At 52.5% G+C, this 16,016-nt stretch overlaps 8 protein-coding genes across 8 annotated transcripts; 3 read left to right on the top strand and 5 right to left on the bottom strand.

The window, feature by feature from the left end:
• Nucleotides 1-256: 256 nt before the first annotated feature.
• Nucleotides 257-2,197, bottom strand: Z517_07569 (uncharacterized protein; the record flags this gene model as incomplete). The annotated part of the gene is made up of 4 exons (XM_013426090.1): nt 257-1,000; nt 1,081-1,221; nt 1,297-1,948; nt 2,052-2,197. The coding sequence occupies 4 exons, from the start codon at nt 2,195-2,197 to the stop codon at nt 257-259; spliced, it is 1,683 nt and encodes a 560-aa protein (XP_013281544.1).
• Nucleotides 2,198-2,518: 321 nt separating this feature from the next.
• On the bottom strand, nt 2,519-3,303 carry Z517_07570 (uncharacterized protein; the record flags this gene model as incomplete). Its single annotated transcript, XM_013426091.1, has 4 exons — nt 2,519-2,636; nt 2,700-2,720; nt 2,779-2,898; nt 2,954-3,303. 4 exons carry the CDS (start codon nt 3,301-3,303, stop codon nt 2,519-2,521), a joined length of 609 nt encoding a protein of 202 aa, XP_013281545.1.
• A 685-nt stretch (nt 3,304-3,988) lies between these two features.
• Z517_07571 (uncharacterized protein) lies at nt 3,989-4,837 on the bottom strand (the record flags this gene model as incomplete). The annotated part of the gene is made up of 1 exon (XM_013426092.1): nt 3,989-4,837. One exon carries the CDS (start codon nt 4,835-4,837, stop codon nt 3,989-3,991), a length of 849 nt encoding a protein of 282 aa, XP_013281546.1.
• A 1,303-nt stretch (nt 4,838-6,140) lies between these two features.
• On the top strand, nt 6,141-8,489 carry Z517_07572 (uncharacterized protein; the record flags this gene model as incomplete). The annotated part of the gene is made up of 1 exon (XM_013426093.1): nt 6,141-8,489. The coding sequence occupies one exon, from the start codon at nt 6,141-6,143 to the stop codon at nt 8,487-8,489; it is 2,349 nt and encodes a 782-aa protein (XP_013281547.1).
• A 409-nt stretch (nt 8,490-8,898) lies between these two features.
• On the top strand, nt 8,899-9,974 carry Z517_07573 (uncharacterized protein; the record flags this gene model as incomplete). The annotated part of the gene is made up of 3 exons (XM_013426094.1): nt 8,899-9,060; nt 9,121-9,280; nt 9,352-9,974. 3 exons carry the CDS (start codon nt 8,899-8,901, stop codon nt 9,972-9,974), a joined length of 945 nt encoding a protein of 314 aa, XP_013281548.1.
• Nucleotides 9,975-10,150: 176 nt separating this feature from the next.
• Z517_07574 (uncharacterized protein) lies at nt 10,151-11,806 on the bottom strand (the record flags this gene model as incomplete). The annotated part of the gene is made up of 2 exons (XM_013426095.1): nt 10,151-10,609; nt 10,691-11,806. 2 exons carry the CDS (start codon nt 11,804-11,806, stop codon nt 10,151-10,153), a joined length of 1,575 nt encoding a protein of 524 aa, XP_013281549.1.
• A 625-nt stretch (nt 11,807-12,431) lies between these two features.
• Z517_07575 (uncharacterized protein) lies at nt 12,432-14,709 on the top strand (the record flags this gene model as incomplete). Its single annotated transcript, XM_013426096.1, has 5 exons — nt 12,432-12,591; nt 12,648-13,911; nt 13,971-14,125; nt 14,175-14,372; nt 14,432-14,709. The coding sequence occupies 5 exons, from the start codon at nt 12,432-12,434 to the stop codon at nt 14,707-14,709; spliced, it is 2,055 nt and encodes a 684-aa protein (XP_013281550.1).
• Nucleotides 14,710-14,905: 196 nt separating this feature from the next.
• On the bottom strand, nt 14,906-15,975 carry Z517_07576 (uncharacterized protein; the record flags this gene model as incomplete). Its single annotated transcript, XM_013426097.1, has 4 exons — nt 14,906-15,104; nt 15,161-15,307; nt 15,365-15,517; nt 15,575-15,975. 4 exons carry the CDS (start codon nt 15,973-15,975, stop codon nt 14,906-14,908), a joined length of 900 nt encoding a protein of 299 aa, XP_013281551.1.
• Nucleotides 15,976-16,016: the final 41 nt, after the last annotated feature.

Genomic DNA, 16,016 nt, shown 5'->3' on the forward strand with positions numbered 1-16,016 from the left:
GAGCACGGGTTTGAGATGTGCTGGTTTTGTTCTTCTGTGATTTCATGCTCGATAGACGAAGTACAAGCCGTATTCATTCTGGCAGTGTCAAAGGCGTTGGTAAGGGTTCGTGTTCACGACGGCGAGGTTCGGCTCTCTCTATTTTCTTCGTGACACTTCTGCCTCCCTAGTCCCAACATAGCGCAGCTCCTTGACTTCTTTCTCTAACCTGCGAAGATTTTGTTTCTCCTCAAGTTCGCCCTTTAGGAGCGTTAATTCATGGTTCCAAGCCGCTCGCGAGCGGATAAGACGATTGTCCCCGCCGAGCAAAATACCTCTGGACAAGACTCAGCGGCGACTGGGTCACAAAGACGCCTTCCAGACAACACAGCAAATACGGCATTGACTGCAGAATCAGGAATGCGCAGTCGTCTGCGGCAGCGCGGTGGATGTCGAGGTTCTCGCATACGGGATCCATGGTCATATCTTCTCCGTTTTTACCCGGTATTGTAGACAAGACGGCAGCCTGCACGTCGATCAAGCTCATGAGCAGCTCGAGCATGAAGCTCCAGTAGCAGATCAGCACGCCGGCCTTTTGGCCGTCCTGGAACCGCAGCTGGTACTTTGGATCCTGCAGGTCCGGGACGCAGATCGGGTCCGTGTAGGAATGGGCGCTGTCCAAGACGGTGTCGGTGGTCCAGTAGATAGGCGCGGGCGAGCACGATTGCTTGAAGGTTTGGAACCATGCCTCAAGATCGGCTTTGAGCTGTGTAAAATCTGCGACAAGCTTCTGCGTGACGTTGGTCAATTCCCGGAAGCTGTCGCCTCGACCGTTCGAATCTCGAGGGGTCTGCACGAGCAACGGGATCAGCTCATCCGTCCGATGTAACAATTCAGGAAGTCTCAGGGCGAGATCGTGAAGGATTTCCCGCCTTGTCTTGGGCCGATAAAAGAATGGAGTGTATATCCACGTCGGTTCGGACAGGAAAATGGGACGCCGCCTCTGGAGAGCGACAAATATCTGGCAATTCGTAAGTCTCGGTACAGAAAAACAAGAGTGGCATTCAGTGCCGGGTCGGTCAATAACTGGCTTCTCCTTACAATTATACCCCGGAGTCCAGAGAAGGACTGGAGCAGATAAGGTGACTGATACACTTCGGGTCCGGATATCTGGAGGAGTTGGAGCATTCCCTCGTGATGGGCCAGGAAACCCGATCGCATCTCTCCCAGATCATTCACGTACTGACATTATTAGCCCAATCACCTAACATAATGTGAAAAGAAGGGCCATCAGGACCGGCCAAGGCTTTTACGTACCTCGAATAGCTGCAGGGCTGTAGACAGCGCGAGGAAAAGCTGATAATGGCTTGTCTGCCCATGTGATAGTCCTCGCTGGAATCGAGACCCAATGAAAAGGCGGAATTCTCGCACCACCGAGGTATACGCCGCTCGTGCCATTTCCGTCAGCTTGGGGTCCTTGACCAAGAGACTCAGATACATGGTCAGCAGGCTGAAGATTGATTTGTCCATGATGTGCCGCGCGGACTGTTGGGCGAGAGGAAGCAACGAACGGATGCACACTGCCACGCTCGAGCAATCTCCTTCGGTGGTTGACTGTGGCACTCGATCGCCGCTAAAGACTCCCACATGCTCTCGTGGCTGAAACGCGTCTAAAATGGACGAGTAGAAGAGTTCTACAGGCTTTGTCGTCAGGGATGTACCGCCTGTCAGCAGGGCCACCTGGCTATTTTGTACAAGTTGCTGAAGAGCCTCCAGAGCCGTGGGAGGGGTAGCAGCGGTTACAGTCTGTGTTTCGGGAGCTAGATTGGATTGAGAGTGGGCGTTTCGTCTCTGCATCAAAACCCTGAGAGCACCGCGGTGGGATAGTGTGCGCATGTTCTGTGCATTGCGGTGGACGTAGATGCGGGCATTGTTGACTCCGCTGCATTTGATCCCCCCGGCGACACATCTGTGACACTCTGGTTCCTCCAGACCGCACTACTCGTACGACATGAGCGATTAGCCATGGATCCCGCGCCTGTGATAGACTTTGGGGCACAAAACATCTTTACCTTCTTGCGTCTACGGCGGCATTCGTCACAGCGCCGCGATGTCCCAGGAGAACTGGTGGCCATTTAATGTTTCCAAGAGACCAAAAGGGAAGGGAGAGCGACAGGAGAAAGATGGAACTTGCAATACCCTCTTCCTCCATGGCCATTTTTTGTTTCCCATTATCAACAGGTGTAGGGTGTAGAGTACCACTGTTGAGTAATCATGAGGGACGAATGGTTTGATGGAGAAGCGGCCAAGGCAGAACCAGACCTCCACAGTTATCGATGGCACCCAGGAGGGAGAACTCTAGTCTCGGCTGTCCCAACGCTATGATTAATTGGGCAGTCGGCGCGCCCGGCAAGAACCAATGACAGTTTGCGAGGCTCTATTACTCGTCGTGAACCAAGCTACTCTTCCCTCAATCCCTCCGGATCTCTGCATACTTGGTTCACACAAGGACCTCTTCTCAGTAACGAGTAGCTACTTTTCACTCCAGGCTCTTGGCCCATTCTCCGACAGTCAAGATCCTATTGGCAAACAACGGCCAGATCAACTTGGTGGCAACGTCTTTCTGCTCTGTGCTGAAACCAGCTGTCCCATCGGAGCTGTGCCGACGCTTAGCCGTGGTATTCCTCAGACAATTCGAAAGCAGGCAAATCCAAACTTACATCATGGTCAAGTTATATCCACTTTGATACAGTCAGCATTGTGCGTTGTTGCATTCCCGTCACCACATGGACAACTTACAGCTCATATCCGTATCGTGCGGTTGCCTCGACACATGTGTTTGTGACAAGGCCCGCCAGGACCAAGTTGCGGATGCCGCGCTGTCGGAGTTGATAGTCGAGGTCCGTATTTTGGAAAGAGCTGTTGATTCAGTTGAGCCAAGGCAGGAAAACACCGAGGGTGACGGGTCTCAAACCTGGAATTGAGATGCTGTGAGACGACGACGTCCCCGTTCTCGGGGTTTGGCTCCAACCCTTCATAGACCTGTGCACCCCACGAGCCCTTTTCAAAGACCAAGTTCTCTTTGAGGCCCGTCAGCGACCAATTCATCATCTGCCACCCTTGAAACGAGTATTTGTCCGTCTGGCAATGCAGGCAATAGTAGATGGGGATTTTGTTCTTGCGGGCCGTGGCGACGACCTCTTTCAAATGCTCAATGGTTCCGGTGGCGGCGATGCTCTCTGCCAGACGCGGGTTAAGTTTTCCTTTGGGATGGAGGAAGTCATTGTAAGGATCGATGAGGACGACAGCGGTTTGGCTTGCCATGATAGAGGTAGACGATTCTCCGGGGATATTTCGTGAGTGCTTTAAGACTTGGGCAGATATTTCTTATGCTCCCTCGAGAAAGGACTTGAGTAGTCTAAATATCATTTCATCGGTGAGTAATCAGGTCTTCTGTATTGTTAATGAGGCTCTCAGTATCGGTGAATCTCGTAATATTAGCACTTTGAGTTCATTCTTGAGAGCATAATCCTGTCCAATCGTCAATGATGCGGCTTGTTCTGATATGGAAGTCGACGCGCCAAAGATGGACCCGCCGCCTCCGCAGGCCACAAACCTCCATCGAGAGACCCAAATTCCCGAGCGCAATCGTCGGTTGTGCGTGCCTTACAAACCACTTCACACCCGCTGACAGACAGTCGACAATAAGGAGTTTGTCTCCAGTAACTCCAGTAGAGCGGGTCGTCAAGTCACCGGGTCTCAGTCCCGCCTTTCACAACCGATAGCAATGAAAAGAGATTGTTCAATCTGTCCATGAATGATTGATACTCGAGTCTATGCTGGTTAGAAACACGAGATTTTCGAGAGACTGAAAAGTCGTCCCCATACAATAGCGCAATGAGCATAACTGCATTGTTTCTTCCGTGAGTAAGGCATAAATGCTGAAAGAACAAGTCTCGGTCCTTCGGGATCGTTTGATTCGTAGACGAGACCTCCCAGTCCACTGACGCTACTTGGCCGCCTCTCTGTCCACCTCATCTGCGAACTCTTTGAGATTCTGGAACCTCCACGCATATCCCACCAGCTTCTTTTCGAGTGCCATCTTGCTTTCTGCCTCCTTTCCCCATTTCGGCCCATCTCCAATCAGCCACACCGAGCTTAGGCCTAACCGCTTCGCAGGAGCTTGATCGTGGCCGAGACTCTGCGCAACATGAAGAATTTCCTCCTTCTTGACACCATATTGAGCGCAAAACCGGATCAGGGTTTCCAGTTTTGCGTCATCCGCGCGGGAGGGATCATCGCCAAAGTTCTCTGCAGTAAAGAGTTTCCACCAACCGACCTCTTGGAGACGACTTGCCGCCGAGATTGAAGTAGTGTGCCAGGCAAATGAATCAATGTTGGAGAGAGCCACAAGCCTGTAGTGCCTACTTAGTCTCTTCAGAGCGTCAAGGGTTCCTGGGAACGTGGGCCACCCAGAAATGACAGCCACGCTTCCAAAGTGCTTGGCTTCATCTTCACTACTTTCCACCCCCAGTTCTTTGGCAATCCGTCTCCATATCTCGGCTAGGATCTTGTCGAACCGTTTGACAGGCTTCTCCAGCTTGATGGCGTCTTCTTGGCGCTGAAACAGCTTCAGAAACTCGATGGAGCCAACGGAAGCGGAGTCAGGGACGGTTGTCGTGAGAGGCGTAGGATCGAGAAAGGGCGACGATGGCGGGAGACGAGAGAGGAGGGGCTGAAACGAGTCTAGAATGTGCGCTTTATACTCGATCAGACTGCCGTACACGTCAAAGGAGAGGACTTTGTAATCGAGAAGCGGGAGTGGCGGGTTAGTTGGTTCGGGCATAGGCAGGGCCATGATTTCTTTCAGAGGAGGACTGTGGCTTGATTGATATGCCTAATCTCCTAAGTCTCGGGTGAGTGAGTTGGTGGTAATTCGAGGTGAGATGATGGGTGAGTGAGAGTGTCCGTTTCAAATGACAAGACGACACATTCAAAAGACGATGCCAAGCGCTGGCTGGAGCAAAACGTCATTATGGTCTTCGCGATCACGGGGAAAACAAAATCTAAAGCGGCATGGCGTGCATGGCTGTCGTTAGGCTCGGGAGGAGCGGCCCGCAATGTACCAGTAGCAAGTGCAAATCTAGGCTTCTATCATTCTCAACATTCGTCACTTCAATTCATTTCGCATTGATTACAATCGAGGAAGATCTGAAACGACAGCCTACATGCATTAGGTCCGGCTCATTCCCAGCAGCTTCTAGTCTACCCGATCGGCAATACATGGCTGAAATGGTCGCTGGAGCAGCTATTGGCAGACCTCCTGGCTAAAGCCCAGATTCAAGCCAAAATGCTCCAAGCGAGGTGCAGGTGCTTCAGCTGTCCATCCACTCGTACAACTAAGACTGCTAGTTGTGACAGAAAGAGCAATAAAGTGCCCTAAGCAGCGGACAACGACTCAGATGATAATCCAGGACCCTTGGTGACCAAGTCTAGTCCTCCTGCCTTGATACAGCTGAGAGTCGTGCTGTACAGGGTGCCGGGTGCTTGTCAGAAGACCGACTTTGTCAAGGATGTGCCAGCCATCATTAGAGTCGATCCCCTTTTTCGCAACAACTGACCCCACTAAGTTGCCTCCGTTCTGCTTGAGTACAGAAATAGTGCTTCAGGGTCTCAGCCACGTGATGGTGGCTGGCTGAGGCGTACCATGCGACAGTCCAGTCTTCAGCCTCAGGCGCAAACTGAAGCTCCAGACCCGTGCTCAGCCAGCCTTGGAGCATTAATGTGGCCATGCATTTTACCTGATTTGCTCCCGTTACAGGAAACGCAATTCCCCTCATGCGTCTCGATTGAAATGGTGGATATGTCTGTGGCAATCTCTGGCTTGGAGCTGACACAGAGGACACGAATACCGCAAAAGAGATGGGCGAGCTCAGTCTGGAACCACCTAAAGCTTTTGAGCTCTCCGGGCCTTCTAAGGAAACAGGCAACTCTGAGCAAATGGTTGGTATAAATAACCCTCGTTCCTCTCCTCCATTGCATCTGTTCACCTGCATCAACACATTGACAAACACTCTGTATCACCACCGACGTTTCTTTGCCTCCTCTTGGTGTTTCTTTTTCAATCCTACGTCGCAATACGTTGCTCCGTCCTGGACAACATGGCTTCCATCATCGTACCCAATGCTCTTCCTACCACTGCCGAAGGTTCCAGCTTTGACAAGCTGCCCAAAGTTGAGGTCAAGTCTGTGGTGGAGGATCCTTTACTTGCAAGTCGGCCCAAGTTTGAACTGATCCCGCAAGTTTCCATCAAGTCCGTTCCCGAAGAAAACAAGTCAGAAGCGTCCGATGATGCTGTCAACACCCTGATCTGCGCCCATGCCCCCGTCCGCTCAACTTATCATAGGGAGGCGGTCTCCTTCCGTTCGGATATCCAGGTGCATCTCAGATCGGTACAGAAGACCAGCGACGATATGCTCTTCAGAATCCGGGAGATAGTCGAAAGTCTCGACAAAGCAACCCATGAGAAGCTCCTCCACAAAGAGCAGTACGACAGTTTATGCCAGAGATACAAGGATATCACCGCCCGGTTTGAGATCTCGACTCAAGAGTGCGTCACGTTGAGGACCAGGCTCTACGAGATGTCAAAAGCACGAGATCGTGCCGAGATCGAGCTCGAAGCTTTGAGTGGTCACCTCCTCGAGAAGGAGCACGAATGTATGGAACTCAAGGAAGAGACGAGTGTTCTCCACAAACAGATTGTGTCCATGGAGGCAACGTTGGTGGACATCACTTCGAGACTGGTTGAGGCTGAAGCCACCTCCAGGATCCGCCTTGAGGAGTACAACGCCGCCGTCAAAGAGCTCGAGATCCTCAAAGCTTCCATGTCTGTCCTCTTCACAGAAAAGGATACCTTGGCCACAGAGCTCGCAGTCACCCGCATGCAGTTCAAGGAAGTTTCCTCCAAGCTTGAAGTGATCAAACAGAAATTCATCAGCATCGAGCACAAGTGTGGCTCTCTGGAAACGGAGCTCAAGTCGATCAAGGAAGAACTCATCAAGGCGAAAGAGGCAAGAGACAAGGCCATTGCAGAGCGCAAGGAGGCTATTCACGAACGTGACTTGGCGGTCCAACGTATGGACGAGGCGATCGAGGACCGGAATGGTGCTATTCGAGCGCGGGACAGTGCCATCTTCGACTACCAGAGTACAAAGACCGAGCTGGTCCGGGACCAAACCTTGCTCAAGGACTGCCAGCTGAACTTGGAAACGCTGCAATATCGATTCGAAATTGTCATCAAGGAGCGCGACTACGCCGTGCATAGCCAATCCAGCCTCGAGCATTTTCGGGACGAGCTTGTCGAGCAACTGAAGGAGGCAGACGGCCGGGCCCATCACTTCAAGATCGAGTTTGAGAAGGCTGTCGAGGCTAAGCAGCATGCTGAGAATGACGTCCAAAGCACTCTGAAGAAGATGGAAGACTTACGCCATGACAAGGACGTCCTTGTGATCGAGCGAGAGCAGCTCTACATTCAGCTGAAGGAGTCCGAGGCTCGACGAAACGAAGCCATTGCCAAGGAGTCCAAGGCATTTGAAGAACTCCTTGAAGCCACGCAAGAGTGTGCAAGGATGACGAAGAAGTATGAGGACATGGAAGATGAGTACCAGAAGGCCGATAAAGAGCGCGCTATCCTGGACGAGAAACTCAAGATCATTGAAGCCGAGCTCAAAGCTACAAAGGTGAAAGAGGCGCTGATGGCTGATCAGCTTGAGCACGCCAAGGCAGACGAGATCAAGGCACTCCGGGAGCGGAATGAAATGGCTGAAAAGCTATCGGTGTCCGAAGAACTCAACAAGACACTGAAGCAACAAAAAGATGAGATGGAGAGGCAGCTTCAGGCCAAGATCAAAGACCTGGAAGGCAAGTTGGTGCAGAGCGGAGATGAGAGCACCACGCTCAAAGCCAAGATTGACACACTCGAGAAGGCTTGCACCAAGGCTGAAGGCGAGAGAGACAACAAGATCAGAGAGCTCGAGGACACGAAGCACCAGGCTGCCGACCAAAAGAACAAACTTGACAAAGAGATTGTGGATCTCAAGAACAACGTCGCCGAAGCCCAGAAGAAGGAGCGCGAGACTGATAAGATGCTGCAAGAGAAGGCCGGCGAGCTTGAGAAAGAGAAGGGAACCATGAAGAACTATGCTGGCAACGGTGAAGTGAGAGGCAACATCTGGGTCAAGAACATCAATTACGGCACAATGCGTCTCCCGGACAGCCACAAGGCATACAAGATGGCTCTTGACCGCTTCTACAATTCAAAAGCCACTCCACTCAGAGCAGACAACAAGGTCCTCGGCTGCGATCCCAACCCTGGTGTTCAGAAGACCTTGATTGTACGCTGGGCTCAAAAGGACAAAGAAGGCAAATGGGAGGACAAGAAGGCTCTCTTTGTGTGGGAGCGAGGCTTGACTGGTGATGAGATTGACTTTCCTGTCGTCGGAAAGGTTTAGGGGAAGGGAAGAGGCTCACTGGGGGGAGGGCCGCGGTGAGGCGTGGAGGGAGGCGGGCAGATGCATAGGGTACGCATGCCGCAGCTGGCTTTTTCTTTGTTTCTCCGGCGATAGTTTTGTATCTTGTGTAATTTAAGCCCTTCAACAGACAGCTCGCTTGACTAAGTGGCTCAAATCATGTACGAGGAGTATCAGGCAGCAGCTCTTTGACGGCAACGAGTCCTGCACACAGCCTCGTCGACAAGACCATAATGCACTAACCAACTTAGGCTTAGTGCCATCAGATGAAACTGTGACATTCTGCCACCATCGAGACGATTCACTCGCTTGACCCTTTTCTGCCCTTGAGGCCAGAATCGAATCAGTCTTTGGTACTGCATGTATGAATGCCATCTCGCACCAGCGAACAATGTCTGGCAAGAACCCAAGCTCAATCCTGGCACGATTGCTGGAGTCAGGCGAGTTCAGCGATCTAAAGTTCCTCTGCAAAGGCGACGAGTTCAAGGTCCACAAAGCGATCGTGTGTATGCAGTCTCCGGTGATCAAAGCCGCCATCCAAGGATCATTCGAGGTACGGCTATTCGCAATGGTACACTTGGGAGAAGCCCAGTCTGTTGACTCAGCATGGTAGGAATCCCACACCAGTGTCATCAAAATGGACGACTTCGACCCCAAAGTCGTGAAGCAGCTGGTCCAATTCATGTATACTGGCGACTACGACATTGAAGAGGTCCGACGTGACGCTTCTGAAGAAGCCACTTCAGAGGTGGTCGGCGAAGCGGTGGATGGAGGTAAGAAGAACCGCTCCGTGTGTTACAACATGTACATCCCTTTGCAAAACTGACCAAATGGTTGAAAACAGGTTCATTGTGGGATAGGCAATCTCGACCTGACGAGAACGAAATCAATCGCACAGGCTCCCCTTCGGCATTACCGCCCGAGGCAAACGCCACAGATCCGCTTCTCGAACATATCCGCGTCAACTCCATCGGCGACTATTACGGCATTGAAGCACTCGTTTCCCTCGCGAACAGCAAGATCGAGCAACTCCTCCAAAGCGACCCAGCGGAAAACTCTTGGGTTGAGACTCTGCCCAGCGCAATCGAAGCGGCCACCCACTCGACAGGAGACCAGGAAGTCCTGCGCATCTTCGCCACGGCGATCGCACCCAACATCTCCTCACTCCTCGGTATGGAGCGATTCCGGCGCCTCAGCGTGCTGACGGACTTCTCGCTGACGGTCCTGGACAAGTGCGCGCGGGAAATCCATGCCCTTTCCCTCCAAGACCAGTCGAACAAGTATCTCCAGCAGGAGTGGGAGAGGCACCGAGGTGAACAGGACGCGGAAATTGCAAAGCTAAAAGATTCTCTAAGGACGCTGAACAGGACGAGGCAGTGCAGAAACTGCATGGCGGAATTTACGTGTTCGATCGATACGCGCGAATGCATTCTCCGGTGCACCAAGTGTCTGTGTAAGCACCAATAGGAGTTGTGTCATGGAAACCTGATCTGATTGTCCTCGAGTGGGATTGAGACGGCCTGATTCTATTGCTGCTGGCGCTCGCTCTGTACTCATGCTTTTATTCAATCAATGTCAGTCTCAGAAAAGAAAAACAAAAATACACTCCCTGACCTGACCTGACCTGACCTGATCAGTAGAGATCAAGCCAGGCCCTGTCTCTGCTTCTGCTCCGCCAACCACCCACGGGCAATGTCCTCGTGCTTTGAGAAGGTCACGCTGTCGCCGAACCCCTTCAGCCACGTGATGAAGCGCTCCGACATGCCGATGATGTGCGCGAGCCCGGACGTGTCCGGGTGCATGAGGATCGGGAAGACAAAGTCGGTGTCCTCAGTACCCTCGTTAGAATGGTCCCACAGCCACAGGAACTTGTCTTTCCACATCTGCTCCACGACCCGCGTCGACACGTAGCCCATGCTGTTGGCCAGGTGTGGCAGGTACTGCAGCGGCATCATGTCCTCGTTGTACCAGCCGCAGGGGATTTCAACCAGTGGGTGTTGCCCCACAGGGTACGTCTGCGGCGAGATCTCCGTCGGGTGCAGCCACGACGAGGCGGGCTGGGAGAAGTCGATGGCCTTGATGGGCGGGTCGCTCGGCGTGAACTGCAGGAGCCACAATCAGAAAATCGTCTGCGGAATGCACAAGAATGACTGGTAGAGAGGGAGAGGCTTAGCAGAACTTACATATGGCTGCGAGTCGTGGTGCATGAGCGACGTGTCGTATAGAAACTCGTGCTGTCGCAGCAATTTGACCGTCGTCTCCCTGATCGTGTACATGGGGGCGCGATAACCCCTGGGTTTCTTGCCGCACAGCTTCGTCGCCACTTCTATGCATTTGAGGAGGACATCTCGCTCTTGCTCCTCGGTCATCTGGTAGATCCCTTCGTGTGAGTAGCCGTGGAGGCCGATCTCCGCCCCTGACTCGACAACCTGCTTGACGGCCTGGGGAAACGTTTCGACCGTGTGGCCTGGGATGAACCACGTCACCTTGTCCGCAATGCCGCATCTTTTGAGCATGTCGAGGAGGCGGACGGCACCGACCTGACCGGCGAAGATACCGGATGAGTAATCGGCCATGTTGTTGTCCTTGTGGCACCCAGTTCCGAGCCAGTGTGACACGGCATCGAAGTCAAATGACAACGCGACCTTGACGCGGCGGCGACGTGGTGGTGCCACTGTTTGTGGGATTTGAGCCAGGCTCCCCGCGTCTGAGACGAAATATTCGCAATCTGTTGGCATGCCCCCGTTGACTGGTGCCAGGTCTTGAGGGCAAGCGCTCATGACGATGATGAGGTCCGTCTGAGCCTGCAGAGTAACGAACTGGCCGCGCTCCGAGGTTGGAGTCTTGATATCCAATCCACCACGGTGGTCGATGGCGACGTTCATGAACAGATTCAATGGATCAGGCACCCAGTCATCTGCGATGTGGAAGCCCGGAAAATTGTCCTTCAAGGCTTTGTGCATGTTGTCGGTGCAGTTATCATGATACCCGTCGAAGCCTTGCATGCGATACCTCTCGGCGTCGCAGGCTGACCAGATGATGTCGTGAACGCCCTTGGTCGTGTCCTCGGTCAAGACGAGCATGGGTTTCCTTCGAGTGCTGTACAAGTTGTCGCCCTTTGAAAGAGCCACGTTGAGCAAGATGGTTCTGGTATGAACCATCGAGAGGAAGTCATTTGGGTCGTTGGGGTTGAAGGCCCAGAAGTCTACCACTTGCTTGCCATACGTGTTGACTACCTTCAATTCCTGTCCAGCCTTGACCGAGACCGCAACCGCCTTCCGCGCTGGTAAGATGGCCATCTTGTTAGGTTTTCGGGGTGATCAACAGTGAGGGGCTGGCGACAACTGAAGACTGCAATGCAGGTTTCGATGACTTTCTGCGATGTAGCTTCAGGGAAAAGATATTTCTACACATGTTTCCTCATGCACTGAGCTCCCCAGGTATTCCATAGCTCTTCGGACATGACCTTTCGAGCGCTCATGTCCGAAGGTGTCGGAGACCGACGCTTTGTGGGGAGCCGAAGGAGACTTGAAACCACCTCTTCTTGAGTGGCTGAGCTGTTCTTCCTGAACAATCACCCGTGGTTCAGACTTTGTTCGGAATATGAATGTGGAGGATGGTGAGCTAGCCTTGCGTGCCTTGCCAGCCTTGATCTATCCTTGGGAACGGTGGTGAGGCTGCTCCAATGTCTGGGCAGCTAGCGTCTTGGCTGAAATTCCTATCCGGGACAACTTGATGCCGCCCTGTGTCACACCCAAAACAGTTTAGCGCAGCCTCCCCCCATTCGTGGTCACGTGGGGAACTTGCTGGTTCAAATGTCAATGGCTTTCGATATCATCTTATCGCATTCATCTTTGGAAATGTCCCCAGCTCAGTTTTAGCTGCACACAGCCACCAACTCCAGTTCTGATACCGGAACCTACCATGCAGGAAGCTGCCACCGATCATGATTCCTCCCGCAGACGGCGTTTCAGGATACGGAGCGAGTTTGGCCTCGCAAGACAATGGCGAAGTCGTAAGAATCGCCCATGTGATGCCTGCCGGAGACGAAAGAGCGCCTGCGTCATCGAAGACCGGCCACCATGTGAGTGACCTACTGTATGGATGAGCCTCGCTTTACAGACTCACTCACTGGACAAGGTCTCTTCTGTAGAGGAAGAGGACTAGAATGCCAATCCACTTCGCAACCCCGGACACGGCGCCATTCTGGCAGTCAAGAACCCGATCCAGAGGACGAGCGATTAGAGTCATTGGAGCCACTAGCCGAGTCACATGCTTCTACAGATGGGATGTTAGAGATGCAAATCAGCCCAGGAAATACGGAGGACCAACATCTTCTGCCATCGCCAGATTCTCACGTGGGCGATGTGGACACGCGAAGTCCCCTGTCGACCACTCACCCGAGACCACCCAGTAGCAATGGGGTCATTGGTCTTGAACCCAAAGTCCACACTCTGGAGGATGGGAAGAACCTAACGGCACATTGCATGGGACTGGCAGCGGAGCAGGATACTCATCTTCTTGCATCCTTTCGATCCGTCATCATCAATGAGACGAATCGCGTTGACGGAGACATCATTCAAGTTTACGCCGGCAATCCTGCCACCGGAACACCACCCCTTCACTTCTCTATCCTGAGGGACTGGTTTATGCCATACGATAACAGGATCAAAGAGGAGTCCTCTCGAGAAATCGAGTTCAAGGTGGGAACGTATGGTCCCAGTCTGGTCCGTCTCTACTTCAAACATGTCCACCCAGTCTACTGTGTCGTATCCAAAGTCCGTTTCCTTCGAGCCTACAAGGAGGACAGATTGAGCATTCCGGCTTCCCTCCGAGGAGTTGTCTATGGAATGGGCGCGGTGTACTGGAAGCAAGACCCCATACTGAGGACACTCCATCGCCCGTTTGAACAATACGAATTGTTCCACGCCGCCCAAGCTTCCCTGGAGCGGGAGCTTGACGCACCAAACCTCTGGAAGTTACAAGCCTGCCTTTTGATGATTCACGAGAAGGCTGCCGGTAATGGCACGTTTGAGACTCCACGTACCTGGACTCTATCAGCACAAGCCGTAGCGTGTGCCCAGATGATAGGTCTTCACCGCGACCCGACCCATTGGAAAATCCCACAGTGGGAGAAGAGTCTGAGGAAGAAGTTATGGTGGGCCACGTTTGTAACGGATATGTGGGCGTCGGTGAGCCATGGAAACCCTTCTCTAATCCACTCCAGATCATACACCACTTCAAATTTGGACATGGATGACTTGAGATTCGATGAGGATGTTCCCGATGATCTTAAAGATATGGTTGACATCGCAAGTGAAAGGTTTGATGTTTCAACGGCCGCACGGTTCCTCGAACTTGTGAAGCTTACCCAAATACTCCACACCCTTCTGGACGCTGCGTTGTAAGTGTCTTTCTTACCTCTGTTAGGACGAGCGTCGATCATACTGATCATCCTTACAGTTCCGATCACGCATATCGGATCGCGATGACGGATCTTGCGAGTCAGGAAACTAGACTCCTGAAGATTCAGAGAGAACTCGAATCCTGGCACTCGCTGATGCCAGTCTGTGTCACCATGAACTACAACACAGCCACATCCGAGTTCCGTAACAATGGTATGGTCAGGAAGATACAGATCTGGCGTCCTGGCTGACTGATGACTAGCACCACTCCATCTTGCCTACTTTGCATCTCAAGTCCTCCTCTTTCGAGCTCTGATGACACCGGCCTCGATGGCCGCCAAAAACAACCCGCTGTCATCCCTAAGACGGTTTTTTGGTGCAGCCATAGAGCAACTTCGCGCATTCATAGCTTTCATGAACGAGATAACACTCGAGGTTCTGCGAGCATTCTGGGGCCGCCGTAAGTCATCCTTTATTTCGTGTGGTAGGTCAATACAAGAGTCAACTGACAGAAAGTAGATGGTCGATCGCAGTTGATCCTCATTGGCAATTTCTTGATACATCTATTCCTTCTATCCACCAGTCCAGAGCAAGTTTCCGGCACATTTCGGCTGCTGGAACAATTCCATGAATCCCTTCAGAGGATAGGTGAACTCGTCGACGAGGAATCCGTGAATCTCATCAGGCCTGTAGCGCTCAGAATTGACTCTTTCTTCACCCAGGCGGCGCAGATTATGAGGCGAGGCGTGACAAGGGATTCTTTTTCCGAAGTGACGATGGTGGAGACGCCCCCTTAGGGTCAAGGTTGCTGTTCCTGTACCCGGTCAAGCAAGTCTTCGCAACAAGGGTTCGTTGACTGAAGTCGCTCACCCCCTTTGTCAGCGACTTCCATTCCTTGTTCCCGCTCACGACGTAGCGTAACACCATCGTGTGTCACTCGGCCTTAACAGCCTCTCAGCGACACGTCTGGATCAGCCGAGAGCTTCACGGTCATCATTCGTCGTCTCCGAAAAACACCTTGATTGGCATCCAAGAATCGTTGACGACCTTGAAGCGAGTCTTGATACCACTGAGAGCGTCCATGTCCTCTTTACTCAGCTCCCAGCCATCTAGCTGGAAGTTGCTCTCTATCCTCGAAAGTGTCACGCTCTTCGGGATGATGCTGGTTCCTCTCTGGAGGCTCCATAACAGTCTGTCCCCGGTCAGTACGATACATTGTTTCTTGATGACAAGGTGATGGACACTTACAAAACCTGGGCAGGAGTCTTGCCAAGTTTCTGGGCTATCTCAGATAATACGGGCTCCTTGAAGAGGGGATTGTCTGTCGCACCTCCAAGGCAGGAATAGGCCGTGCAGTGTATCCCCTTGGATGTGCAATAGTCTAATAGTTTAGGACTGCCCGTGGATCAGCATGGCTTCAAGCACTGTTCAAGACACGATGTAAAAACTCACGATGGATTGCCAGGGTGCAGTTCGATTTGATTCACCGCAGGAATCACCTTGCAAGATGGATCACCGAGGAGCCTATCCAGGTGTCGGATCTGGAAGTTGGACACGCCAATGTTCTTGACTTTTCCGGTATCCAGCAGTTTTTGCATTTCCTGCCTTTGCGGCCAAGTCAGCGGGCCATTGGTCTCGCTCCCGTCAACTGCAGCAACCTACCAGGTCTTTACAAAGTCCCAATCCGACAGATGCTTCGTGGGATCCTCTGGGTCAGTGGAACAAGGGAAATGCACCAAATACAGGTCGATATAATCCAGTCCTAGGTCTGCCAATGACTTGTCAAGTCCTGCCCGAACTCTGTGGTGCCATGGATTGTCCAGCTTCGTAGTGACCCAGATCTCCTCACGCGGAACTCCTGAGTCTCGGATACCCTGGCCAACCTCGACCTCATTTTGGTAATTGAGAGCTGTGTCGATGTGGCGATAACCCGTCTGGAGTGCGTGGCAGACAGCCTTGCGGACTTGGTCTGGTGGTGACTTCCAGGTTCCAAGACCTACAGCGGGAATTTCTGCTCCAGTGTTCAAGGTGAACTTCTGCGACGTGTGATTGATAGTTGCCATGGTTGCTTATCCGGACCTCCGGGACGAATGCAGAGATAACA

Source organism: Fonsecaea pedrosoi (assembly GCF_000835455.1).
Source record: "Fonsecaea pedrosoi CBS 271.37 unplaced genomic scaffold supercont1.5, whole genome shotgun sequence".
Lineage (NCBI taxonomy): Eukaryota > Fungi > Ascomycota > Eurotiomycetes > Chaetothyriales > Herpotrichiellaceae > Fonsecaea > Fonsecaea pedrosoi.